At 35.1% G+C, this 14,006-nt stretch overlaps 1 protein-coding gene across 5 annotated transcripts in view; it reads right to left on the bottom strand.

Annotated features, from left to right (window-relative positions):
* Positions 1–14,006, bottom strand: part of SBF2 (SET binding factor 2) — a 238,330-nt gene that overhangs the window by 109,653 nt on the left and 114,671 nt on the right. For all 5 annotated transcript variants that reach the window (XM_042813556.1, XM_042813558.1, XM_042813557.1 and 2 more), the window contains 2 exons: positions 13,620–13,730; positions 11,292–11,397 (listed from right to left, as the gene is read on the bottom strand). In XM_042813556.1, the coding sequence (XP_042669490.1) occupies positions 11,292–11,397; positions 13,620–13,730 (217 nt within the window). The remainder of the gene's footprint in view (positions 1–11,291; positions 11,398–13,619; positions 13,731–14,006) is intronic.

Genomic DNA, 14,006 nt, shown 5'->3' with positions numbered 1-14,006 from the left:
CTTAGGAAGATGTATGGTCATGTCTGTCATCTGCATGTTGATACCACTTTGTTATTATTAATTTCATTAAATCCCTCTGCAGACACACTGAAAGGAGGAACAAAAAACCCTCTGGCTTCCAAGAACTTTCAAACAGAAATCTGCCCATACACTGAGTGATCATGATTAAGCGTAATTTTTTTTCCAGAGACAATGATGCAGCTAAAGATAATTAACAAGAAAATATTTAGATAACAATGTCTTCATTCCTGAAAGACAAAAGGGCACAACTGTCTCATATGCATAGTTTTAAGCTGTACATATCCAAAGTAAGACTGCTAAGCTCAAGATTAATGATAGTGTTGAATCGTTTTCTCAATAAAGCAGAGCAGACAATGGAAGGTAAAACATACAAATGGTAGTTTCATGTATTGAAAGTACTCGCATGGCAATGAAGTAAAATACCAAATTTGCACAACAACATATTTTAAGCTATACAAATATAACCTGTATTACCAATGAAGCTTTCCAACTGATTGCGTGCCTGGCTCACGCAGACAGGTTTGACACATGCTTCTAAAAATAAGTTCAGTTACTTACTCCAAGTTTTATTGTTGTTGCTGTTACTGTTGGTTTTGGTTTGTTTCTTATTATCAGAACCAAATTCCAGTAAAGAATAAATGCCAATAAAATATCAATCAAAATAGGTCTGCATTTAAAATTAAACCCAGAATTGTTAAGGGGAAAATATTCTTTTTTTTTTTTTTTTTTTACCAACAGAGAAAGTGGCAAGCAATATTTCTTTAATATTAAACTCTTAGACAGCAGATTAAAACATTTATTCTTTTACTGTCCACTCATTAACACTTGACTAAAAGTCTGCTGTGCTGAAATATGATTTGTTTTATTTTCACATCTCAACTTATGTTTATTTACTCATTAAGATATCTAAAGCAGGAATCCACCAGGTTTGGACATTTTTCTCATAAATACCTAGATTTCCAGTCCTAAGAAAGGTGCAGGTAGAGCTAAACAGTACTCCTGCACAAACCTGACTTCAGTGTAGAGAGTTTCTTTATTACTCTCACAGGTGAGACTCGATGAACTAGAACGCTCTGAAAAAATTTTGTAGAAGGATTTTGAGTCAACTGGAACAACAGACATACTCATGAATTGAAATGCTGCCCAAATCCCCAAAATAGAGGAGAAGTATCCATGTACTCCACTGGGAGCAAACAGATACGCATAATTTGACTGGATTCATGTAGAACAAGAGAATATCTTTTAACAAAACACAGCAGAGAGGGAGCAATACCATGAAGATCCTTAGAAAGAAAATATCTAAGAATGAGAAGGGTATTGTCATTCTTGAACTGTACACAGGAAAAATGGTCAAGGATACACAAGAAACTGCAAACATATCTGTTTCCTGTCTAAGGACTACAAAGTCTTTCTCAAGGGACAGAACTACTGCAGACTTACATTAATGGAAGCACAGAAATGCAAAGACAGCAAGAACAGAGGTGGCTGATAACGATGTTCTGTTAGAGCTATCTTCAGGCATTGTTGGTTGATATTCATGAAGTATAAAACCACAAACACTCAATTAAGAAAAAGAAAACTGCAGAACACTTTAATAATCAAAAGTGGAAAATGTCCCTTTAGTTCCTTAAAGTGTTTTGATTCTCTGTTAAATATTTTAAAATACTTTAAAAAGAAAAATACACCATAAAACCTCCCAAAACAAATAAACAAAAAACCTCTCTGTGAAATCCTTTCTTTGTGAGATTTTTCTGACCTCCTGAGATACTGATACTTCACCACACTGCAACTGAATAGCCAGCAAGTCCTCAGCAGTAAACAAAGGAAGAACGTTCTTCTGAATTAGTTTTAAGCATATCCATCATACGTGCTATGTAAATCTATGCTACGTAAATCTATGCACACACTAGTTTAAAGATTGTGACTAGACTGCATTCTGGAGGATGAAGTTTCTGCTCTACACATCCTGCAAGAGATGAGGAAACTCGATAGCATGCAATTCCCATTGACATAACTGAAGGAACAGCAGTGGGACATGAGAGAACTGATTTATTTGAAGGAAGTCTGCAGGATTCAGGATCTAAGTTGCAAAGTTTGTGGAAGGGAAGAAGCAGGAGGAAAAGCAGAATAGGCTCAGCCCTCGTGAAGAGGGTATCAGAGAGACCAGATGGATTTGTGTTACACTGTGGGCCTTGACAGTGGCTGGATACAAAGCATGTACTCCTAAACAAACTGAAAGATTTCAGAATTGGCACAGTACATTCACCACAGAGAGTAAGAAGCAATAGAAAAACAAAAAACAAAAAATCTGCTCATTCCATTATAAAATTTCCTCAATGCAAAAACGTATTTATAGGGCTAATGTGCCCTGAAACATAGCGCCAAGGAAAGACCCACATGCTCAGAACACATCAACACTGTAACCTTCAGTAAGCATGCCAAATGTATTCCCTTTTACAGCACCTTTCACAGCACAGCATGAAAAGCTCAATTTAGGTTTTCTTTTTAATTAAACAGAACTGTACTGGATAAAGATATATTCCTGTAATTAATTGTTTTCCCAATGGCAACTGTCAGAACTTAATCAACCACTGCTTTCTGTAACACAATATTAAAAATTCATTAATTTCAGTAAGACTTGTGGCAACACAAACGTTCATACTACATACAAAAGGTAACTTGTTTTTCTGACAGTATAATAACTAACTAATGCCTTAAATTAACTAGATATTAAAATTCTGTCTTCATTTCCATTTTGCACTAAAAGCTAGTTATGTAGCAATTGAGAAAACTCGTGCTGGAAATGATGAGTAAATGAATGAATAAAGGAATAAGGAAATAAGTGATGTATGAATGAACAAATTAAAAAAAAAAAAAAAAAAGACATTAATCTATCAAGTTTCATTTCTATATGATACCATAATATAACTGTTTTTGAAGAAAAAACATTGAAAAAGAAATTGAGGTCCTAACCTTAACCTTGCAGGTGTAGCAGACAGAACAGAATGCAGGTCAGAAAGCATCACTGCCACCAAACAATCAGTGATACACAGTGGGCTTAAGAATTGAAATAGCTTCAGAAAAGTCTTTACAACTAGTTTACAATGCTGAGATCTACATATGCTGAATTTAGATAAACTGTATATATATATTAAAAAAAAAAAAAAAAGTATTAGCAAAAATTTAAATGTGATCTTACAAGAAGAAATATGGACTGAAATTTTACTCTTCTTCAGCCACAAGTATTAGCACTGAATTTCTGAAATGTAGTTTTGTAAGGTCTTACAATTTAAGTGCTATTAAATTTACTTTGGAATAATGAGAAAACTAATTTCTGCATTCCTAACAGTAAAAGTAGAAAGAAAAGCCATCTGTTTCAATTTTTTTCCGTAAGCAGAAAAACAAGTTTCCTTTGCTCTTCTGATTTTATTTCTTTATTGCTTTTTGGAGTTTATATTTTTCTTATCTCTGAAAGGGTGGCATTAGGGCACCAGCAATATACTAGTCAACAACAGAGCTCTCTTTGTTCCACATATGCCAAACAAATGCAAGAACACGAGCTGCATCTTTATAAGGTGCAGTTTGACATTAGTTGACTGGAAGCTGATCCAATGCCTGTCATTGTTAGGGATGGTCTTGTTCCTTGTGCTTTCTTTGCACCTGCTAGCTTAAAGCTCACACAAGTCCAAGGTGAGCTAGTTCATCTGCAGAGAGAGAGGGATTTGCTCTCATGGAAGCACTTGGCTGAGTGACTGAATTAGTCCCAGCAACAAACCATAACCTGAGAGGGCTGACAGAAAACAGATGAAACTCTGCAGTGCACAAGAGGCTCTGTACAAAATTAACTTGCAAAATATCCTTTTATTTTTTCTAAACCTTTAAAAAACAAGTTCCTATTTGTTCTGCTGTTGCAGCAGTAAGCGCCCATTAGCAGTACGTGCCACATAAAATTCCTTTGTATTCTATTTGTTCTTTGACATGACAAATCTAGTAGGAAAGCTTGAACAGTAAATTCTCTTCTGCTAGTTCATAGAGCTTAATCGCAGGTCCTCATTTAAACTGCATTTACAACAAAGCCAGCAGCATCTATTTCACAAGACAGGTAGTAGCATGTTGCAATGACTGGAGAGTACACAATTTATTGAGATCAAAGACTGATTGAACTTCCTTGATTAAACACTTAATAAATTGCTTCAATTGCACATGCTGTCTAATTTCAACACAGAGAATACATGTTCCCATCTCACAGTGCATACATTTCATGGAAAAAAAGAAATCCAGTGAATTGGGCAAGAAGTTTGTAAGCAACCTGACAGAAGTTACAGAAGTTCTGGCTCATTTCACTGACCTCTCATGATAAACACGAGATGCAAAGAAGCAACACAACACTGATGACCTGATCTTAGTGTATGTCTCAATTATAGATATTACTGAATTGAAAATGCTGCATTGGGTCATTTCATACAACATCGCACAGATTAAATATCTCATTGCTTAGCTGCCCCTTTATTACTTCTGAACAAATTACAGTATTAAAGCAATTCTTGTTCTGTGTTGAAGACAGTGGGATTTTCTTAACAAGCAGAAGCCAGCTAGCGGGTTGGCTGTGCAGTGGCCCTTTCTTAATGTTTCCCAGCAATAGACATATATACGTGCATATTTTGGGAACGTTTTACCCATTTACTCTCTAATTCAATATAGCTTCCTGTTGGCATAAGATACTCTACATGACAAGCTAAACATTTTATCTCCCCTAGTGCAGAATTTTTAAATCCTCTTAATTCAAATTTACTGTAGTAAATCAACTTTTTGCCTATTCCAAGAAAAAACTGTCCTTTTCTTTTTCACGGAAATTCTACATGACCAAGAATGAACTTCCTAGAAAGCAAGATCCTATGATATGAATGAGCATAAGTAATACATCAACTAAAAACTTAAGAAGGAATCAACCAAATGTATAGTTAATCAAAGCTGATAAATCAAAGCTAATAAAAACATCAAGCCACATTCTGTTATCATTACTTGCCATGCTGGCTATTACACACTGGACTTCTTTTCTTCTAGTCTGATTGTTTCTCCACATTTTATCTTTCTAAAATGAAGGGTATTACTATGTCAGTCATCATCGTTCTCTCTTCACTGCTTGAATATTCTGTTGTATATTGGATATATACATGACTTAAGTATGGTGAAAATTCTGTTATAGTTTTCTAAATGATAAGGATCAAACTGCTGGAAGAAAATCTTAAGCCATCTGTTCTTATCATCAACACTGGCCTTAGAAGGAAAGAATAAAATGGGTGGCAAATATTAAAGACCATTTCTTCAAAATATTTCTTTTTCATAGAACAATTTTGTCATGTCATCTTAAATTTACATACTATAAAGTATTTAACTCCTACAAAACACTGCTTTATTTTATTGAAAATCCACTGATTTAATTATGGAATCTCTTCTGAAACGTAAGAAATATTTTAAGAGTTACATTCACAGCACTGGCCATGAGATACTTTGAATACAATTAGGGTCTTTCTCAAAAAGCACTTTTGTAGTCCAGAATACGGTTCCTCTGCTTGACTTCGACTTACACGTTTCAAATGCTAAAGAATCAGTAATATCAAGTTAACAGCATCTACAAAGGAAGAAAAAGGCAATTTATGCTAGTCAGATTCTAGGGTCACTAAGAAGGGAGTTTGAAGCCAATATCTACAAGAATAAGACTGCACAAATAGATTGTACTTCTGGGAAATGAAAATATCTGCATCTTTCTGTGTCCTCTTGACTAATAGAAATGCAAGAGGAATAGAGTGATGAGAACCAATTATTTTAGAAAATCTCTATCCTGGTATCTAAGCTTTCACTTATCATAAAAGAAAATCAGTTCAGGAGTTATGACAGAAGGCACTCGTGGTCTTTTGATCTCACATTACAGTACACTCTTCCCAGACATTAGAATCATAGAATCACCAAGATTGGAAATGATTTCCAAGATCATCTAGTCCAACTGTCCATCTACCACTAATGCTTTGTCACTAATCCACACCCCTCAGTATATCATAATGTTTCTTGAATACCTCCAAGGTTGAGGCTCAACCATCTCCATGGGCAGACCATTCCAGTGCCTGACTGCCTTTTTGGAGAAGATTTTTTTCCAAATAGACAACCTGAACCTCTGCTGGTGCAACTTGAAGCCACTTCCTCTAGTTCTATCGCTAGTTACACAGGAGAAGAGGTCGAACCACACCTCACCGCATCCTCTTTTTAGGTATTTGTAGGGAATGAAAAGATCTCTCTTCTTCTCCAGACTAAACAATCCCAGCTCCCTCAGCCACTCCTCATAAGACATTCAGGTTCTCTTACTTTTAAGATGCACATGGCACTCAGTCACCCTTTTTAGCCTCTATTCTGTATACAATGCAGCTTAACTGTAGCAGCTTTGTTAATTACTCACTGTCTATTAATTTGCACCTAAAATTGTACAATGAAAGTTGACAGACTACAAAGTCTTTCTTTTTTTCAGGAAAGCAAAGTGCTCGAAATTCTCTGCTGTGTAGTGATGCTGATGTCTGACTCAGCACCAATTCTTTTTCTCAGAATTGAAATGAAATGTTCTAGATAATCTCCATCAGATCATTTCTCTGTTACTCCATAGGTCAACAGTTGCTGTACTGTGTTGTTTATCTTTGAGATATATAAACAATTATGAACAATTATGCTCACATCATGATTTTTGAGGTAGTGCTATGAGAGGCAAAATATGTTGGAAAGTTTATTAACAAATGAAGCCAGCTTTATTTCAGCATGCTGACAATCTGACCAGCATGCATGTTCTAAGATAAAGAAAAATTTCTTCCTTAGGATGAAACTGTACCAGGTAAGTAGGTCCCAAAGGGGTCCATAACTATATCTCCTGTCAAACTTGCAAGGTTTGGTTGTTAACAGCACAGGGACCAAAAGCTATCATTAAGAATCAATATCAAAACATCGTCTTCCTTGACTCTTTCAGTATGTTTACAGTGGAAACTGAAGACCACTAGCTGCCAGGGACCAGAAATGGTAGTAAGGTCAAGGTAAGGCAGGTGACAAACAGCAAATCCATCTAGCTAGACAAACCCACAGGTTGAGGTCTACCGAATGGAGCGAAGGAAATGTGAGGATAGAAAGGCAGCCCAGGTAAGAGACCAAGCAACAAGCAAATGAAGGAAAAGCCTTGTCTTCAGAGTTGGAAAGTAGGGTAAAACATTAATTTTTAAGGAACATCTTGTTTCTTAATTGTTCTGATCAGCTCAGCAGTGCGATTCATGTTGCCAGTTGTTGAAACAGGCAAAAATTAAAAGTGCTAATTAAAGCTGAGCTTCTTGCTTGACGTATATCACTGAGGTCCCTGATAGAATTTTCTGCCTTAGGTTCATTAGAAAATGATGCCCATTGAGGGGATGTAGGTGTATGTCTCAAATACAAATGACCAAAGAAAGCCATGCTCAATAACAACACCTGAATGAAGCAGGCAAGCAGTACTTGAATTTGAAGAAGGAAAGAGTTCAAAGCAGAGACATAGGAACGTATTGTAAATATAGTGAGAGTGACTAGAAGACAACAATAATAAAAATCTCCTTCAATCCCCAAAAGAGCTCTTACAGATATCTAACATCTCATTAATAGGCAAGGAGAAATAGAAGAGTATTTAAACAATTCTACTTATCATGGGCCATTCATAAACACAGCTTCATGATTACTGTTATTCTAAGCTGATGAAATATTTTTTTTAGGTGTAGTGATCCAGCTACATGCCTGGCTCTTGTCACGTTATTCTCATACATTACGTTTTTTGAAATAAATAGAATGTAAGATTTAAAGTGTCAAAGACTGATGTTCATTATTACAGCTTAAAGCCATTGGGGATGTTTTTCCCAACTGTAGTTTGTGGCCCAAGTAAAAGCAAAGTCTATTTCCAGATATGCTGTAAACTTGGTAATATAGGGAGGGTCATCTTCTGACATATTATCCTGCCAAGAAGAAAAAGCATGATGAGAGTATTATTGCACAATATTTCTCAAAATAAATGCTGAAATTACTTTTGTATCTATTCATAGTGGTAAATTTTGTCTTGTCGCCCATCTTTCTCAAAGAAAGCTATTTTTAAAAAGTTGATTTATCCAGTTCACAAATATTTTTCTAACTACTCTTCAATTTTCTATTAGTAATTCAAATAGGATTAAATGACTTGTACCGGAAGAGAAACAACTGAACATATTGTTACTCAACAAACAGCCTAGTCAATCTTTGTGTTCTGAACATAGGCATATAATGGGATCATAGCTATCATCAAATTAAACTAGCCAACAACATGCTGGACAATGGAAGTCAAATGATTTTGCTAGGTTGGATAAGAACTAGAGAAACAGAACAAGCATTACTATCAACAAAAAGCTCAAAAGGCTTCTAACAGGCTATGGCATCTAAAGAAAAGTATTAGACTTTACCTTAGAGAAAAAAAAAAAAGAAAAAAAAAACAATTTTTTTTTCAAAGGGATAGGCTAATAGATTCTTTCAGGACTCCTGCCATTAATGCTACACATAAATTTACATAAGAAGTAAGAATAAATTCAGAACGTTTTATATTCCACAACCATTACAGATAGCTATCTGCAGCTGTATTGACAACACTTTTTCAGTACATCCAAACAGAAATTTCACATCAACAAACCTTGCCTTTAGAAGAACATAACAACTCTATCAAAGATGTATACCACCTACATGTCAAAGGAGCCATGCGCTATTCTTTAAAGTGATATACACTACACAATGCTAACATTTTTTAATTTGTAAGATACAAGATTCTACCACCATGCTATATACCCTCAGATACTGAGACCCAAAAAACTTTGAAAGAGACATCAGCTGGGAACTGACATTCCCATGCTGCAGAATTTTAAAAGATTCCTGTTCTCCATCACACCAAGGAATAGGAGAGAGACAGGAAGAAATGCCACACAAGAACATCAGTTAAGCTCTTACAAAAATTCTGGGGCTTTGAGGAAATGAGAAAACGATGTTACAATAAAAAAGACAGGGTGCATGGAATCATTCTTTTCTTTTTTTTTTTTTTTTTTTCCCTCCCCTTTGGAACTTGTATCATCTTTTCAGAGAAATGGGATGCAAGCTTGCAGTTTCTATGCCAAGTTTTATAATCACAAACTTCCCTCTATCTATCTCACATACTTTCTTCTCTCTCTCTCTCTCTCTCTCTCTCTCCCTCTCTCTCTCTATGAGCCAATATGAAGTGTCACTAATCAGAACTGTGAGTAATAAGGAACTTCTCCCGCATTTTCTCCCTTTCCCTCTCCTGCTGATTTTCATATTCTTCCGTGCAGCGTTCCTGGAATGGGTACATGATGTATTTGTGCTTACTGACTCTTTCCTGTACTCCTTATATGCTATTAAAACACAAGAAAGATCAGAACTCCAAAACTTAGTGCAACTCAGAGGAAGAAAAAAAGCAGAAGTATAGAAACCAGAATGTTTACAGCAAAAAACTAAGTGAGAATGGTAACAGAAGAGATGGTAGACAAAAAGTAAGTCAGAGGTATACAACAGCAGAGCATAAATGATATAATAAGGAATTAAACAATTCCAAAAAATAAGACTTAAAGCATTAGCGATGGCTAGAGTATTACACTAAGCATTTTAGTTACATTTTAAACTCTCTAATACCCTTCTATAGCAACTCTTCAGGGAGTTACATGACATCAGTGAGCCCATATTTATCCATTAATAAAATGTGGTTAATAATATCAGCTTAAATCCCATCTGAAAGCGATATTACATTCTCATACAAAAGCATTATTATTTCATTCTATACAAAATGAGTGGGATTTAAAAGGCTCTATCTGCACACTTGACCTTACTAAGAATCTGAGAGGAAGCTATGGTACTTTTGGTTTTCCTTCCATACTCACATTCCCACTCTCTCCTTACATAGTTTCTCTCTATAAATCTGACGCATGAAATGGTTTGTCTTCGTTATCTCAGTTTGATCTTGTGACATAAAATAATTCAACCCCAATTTGCCCTACAAAAGCCATGTGTCACACAGTAACTAATCTGTCCATGCACTAGCTAAAAACCTTGCTTCCTTTGACATTTTCAGAACTGAGAATTTGCAGTAACCTTTGCTACCACTGCCCTAGAATATATTGCCTTGTCTTAGGTACCTCACAGCATACTAATAGAATAAGCATACCATACCATACTGTTACTCATGTCATAATTCACATCTTCACCAAAGCGAAAGTTGTTTTTGGGCCTTTCCATGATTAAACCATTGCCTGTGGTGTGCTCAGTCTAATTCTAATGAATCTTGGTATAATTAACAAAGTAAAACCTCAGGAACTGCGGTCAGGATAAGCAGCATCTATAACATTAGTTGCATTTATCCACAAAACATTAATATTTCTCTTGGAATACTTTGAAATAATACTGTAAGAATACTGAAAGAATACAATTAAGTATTTATATTGTATTTATCAGATCTGATATCAATTTCTTTGATATAGACTTTGACACATACACCATATGAAATCTTCTGTTGTCTAGAGGATTTTCCACTTCCAGAATCACTAGGTCTTACAAGTAGCTGGAGTAGGAAACATAACTTACTACTGTTTTGACTGGAATAATTTCACTATGGATGGTCAGCAACAGATGTTACAGCACAGACTAAAATCTCTTCACCATTTCAGAAGCATTCAAGCACTTCACTTTAAACAATAAATGCTTCTGTTTCTCTTCTCATGTGCCTGAGTACAGCTACTTCTTTAAAATTCAATCACTCAAAATTATTTTCTATGACTTGGGAAAACGTATTCCACATTATCAGTGCCTGGTACATTTTCTAGCAACTTTTTCATTTACTAGTTTGTTTTTAACCTACTGCGTTTTATTCAGTTTGAACAGTACCCAAGGGGTAGAGATTCTTTTTACATGAATGTTACCATAATTGAGAAGCTCACCTCCATTTATAATACATTTGCAGATAGTGGATAACATTGGAGCTATTGTACCACAGGCAAGACATATTAAACGACATATGAATGCCTGATTAGGGGATAAAAGCACTATTAGTCATTCTTTCATTCAAAACAAATTAATATTGACCATGTTGCTTTCTTGGCACAGGATATAAGCTGAATATGAACAGAAAATAATTTACTCTGTGAATTCTTATTATTTTCCCCACCTCCCCCAGAGCAGAGCAGACCTAGACGTACCCAGCTGCTGAAAGAGCAGAGCCACACTGGTGCCTGTAACAGGAAGGCTATCATGTAGAGGAGTCTGTATCAGTTGTCGGTCTCCAGCTCCCAAAGAAAACAATTTCTGTAGAAACAAATGTACATATTTTTAGTATAAATTTAATTTACATAGAATAAGCATATTATTGTCATACAGATAAAGTGATTCATCCTGTAAAAATTATTTCTTTTGTATACAGAATCCTAAAATCAGTAAGAATAACTGAACTAACATAGATCCAAAATATAATTTGAGGTCAGTGTATGACCTCTTGAATGCATAGTGTGATAATGTCTTCCTTGTGAGTCATTCCTTTGAAGGCATTCAATATTACATTTTTAACAGTGCAATAAAAAACCCTCCAGAAAAAAAAAAAAAAATTACATCACATTCAATTCAGAAAAACTACAGTATTTTGTAATTGAAGGTTTTTTGATATGTGCTGTCTGCATGCCCATACTCATGTTCCATCACAAGACTAATTTTTTTCCCAAGTGACATCTGCATATTGAAGAGCACTCTCCTGCTAGTCCTATGTTCCCACTCAGAATATTTCAGTAGAATTAGAACTTCAGTTACCTTTGCAGCACAAGAACATGCCCTCAACAAGGCAGACTAGAAATGAGAGTGAAAGGAATACACTTGTGTATCACAGTTCAAAAAGTATTATAACTGCAAATTAATCCTGCTTTCAAGACAACTGAAAGCATGAAGGTAGCAAATGCCAGTTGCTGCACAGCAGATGTCTGAAAGCAAAACATTCCACAGTAAAACCAAGTAAGTCCCTGAGCTGTGGCAGAGATCCTCTTGCCCAGCACTTAAGCAGCAGACCTGGATGCAGGCTAGTAGTTAGCTTTGCAGTTGATCATTTCAGCACTGGGCACACAAACAACCTGGGAGGCCCTTCGAAGACTTCTGGAGATAAGCATCAAAAGAGTGTTTCCATTCTAAGACACACAATTTAGATTTAGCCCTGGAAGCACAAGTTTAAGAAAGAAAACAGAAAAACTGATGTTCTGGTTAAAATGGAATTTTAACATCTACGAATTTAAGTTGCAAGTGAAAGATCATTTCATTTTAAGAAAGAAAGCAGAAGGTGAAACATAAATTTTCCCTGACTTCTAGCAGAAGATATTGCCAGTGACAAAAATCATACTTATGGACAGAGAGGAAAAAAGAAAAAAAAAAAAGGGGGACAGAAAAAAGAGCCAGATGTCCAAGTGGATCACCAAAACCTCTAACATGAGGTTAAAATACCACTAAAAAGAGAGTTTCTGACAAAAAAAGAGATATTATCTAACTACTTCCTTTCAAAACTGAAAGTTTAGGGAGCAATCATGTAGATCTGATGAGGCTAAAAGGAGATTTTACTACATTTACCTTAAAGAGAAATTCCAGGAAAAACAGAAAAGAATTAGGGACTTGTACAACTTCAAGAAGGATGAAAATCCATAGATTGGATTCAAAGCATGAGAAAATGCATATGAAATCCACTTTTAAATATTTCCATTTGCATTCTTAGTTTCCAGATGTGTTTCATGACATTTCCCTATAATGTCACAGCATAAAGATCAAGCAAATAACACCCAAGTGGCTGTCAGAAAACTACTAATGTATAGGAATAATTTATTTTAAGTAAATCAACAAACAAATCTGACTTTTTGCTCATAGAAAGCCAAAGGAAAAAAGAAAAAGAAGTGTATTTACAAACTTCTCTGTGATTTTTAAATGTGTGGGCTACCTGGGATATTCAATTCAGAAAAAAAAGAAAAAAGAAAAAAAAAAGACAACAAAACATGCTAAATGTTCTGGGTTTTTTTTTTGCTTTGTGATGCTTTTTGAAACAGAAACTTAAAACAGTTACCAAAGGAAAGATCAATTGCACATTCAACAGCATGAAGAAAAAGACACAGGTAAATGAATTAAAACAAAGGATATGTAAAACAAAAAAAAATGAACAAACAACAACAAAAAAATCTTCTTAATACATATATAACAACAGACATTTTCCTTAACATGAGTTATTATTAAAAACTAAACTTATACAAACTGCTTGATTTGTTACTGTGCCTTGTAAAAAGCCAACTCAGTGACAAAATTAACCCTTTGACCTCATACTGGAATGGAATTTTTGCTCTCTTTAGAAGACAGGCCACAGGGAAAGCACTCGCAGGCCACAGGGAAAGCACTCAGCTGAACTATGATCTTTTTTTCAACAAAAATATTTAAAGAATTTTTTTTTTTGTTTTCTTCATAAATTCAATTAACTGGAAAAATACCTTTTTTTTTTTTTTTTTTGCATTTACCTGAGACCCTCCAGAAGCAGGGACAAGGCATGAGCAGAGATTTGCAATGAGAGCCTCCAGGGACACATTCAGGCTGTCCACATACACAGTATAGATCAGTCCAAGGCAAGCCTACAAAAACACAGGAAATCTAAATACAGGGAACGCAGATTTGAAATTATTTAAAGATATGCATATAGTTTTTAAAACATAAATGTGTCTAATAGGGATTAATGTAGTGAAGGATGTTCCAATCAAACACGCTATAGAAGTAAATACTCATTAAAAAAAAGAACTTGGACATAAAAGCAACATATGTGCTGGCAGGTGCAAATATAATCTTTCGTAACAAGTAATTCAACGTTTTTGAATAGTATTTGTGCTTTGTTCAATTATATAAAAAGTGTT

This window comes from Centrocercus urophasianus, unplaced genomic scaffold (genome assembly GCF_019232065.1).
Source record: "Centrocercus urophasianus isolate 14NV4802_14NV808 unplaced genomic scaffold, USGS_Curo_1.0 seq_14, whole genome shotgun sequence".
NCBI classification, from domain to species: Eukaryota; Metazoa; Chordata; class Aves; order Galliformes; family Phasianidae; genus Centrocercus; species Centrocercus urophasianus.
The sequence above is the reverse complement of the archived record's forward strand: the minus strand, read 5'-3'. Positions and strand labels throughout refer to the sequence as shown.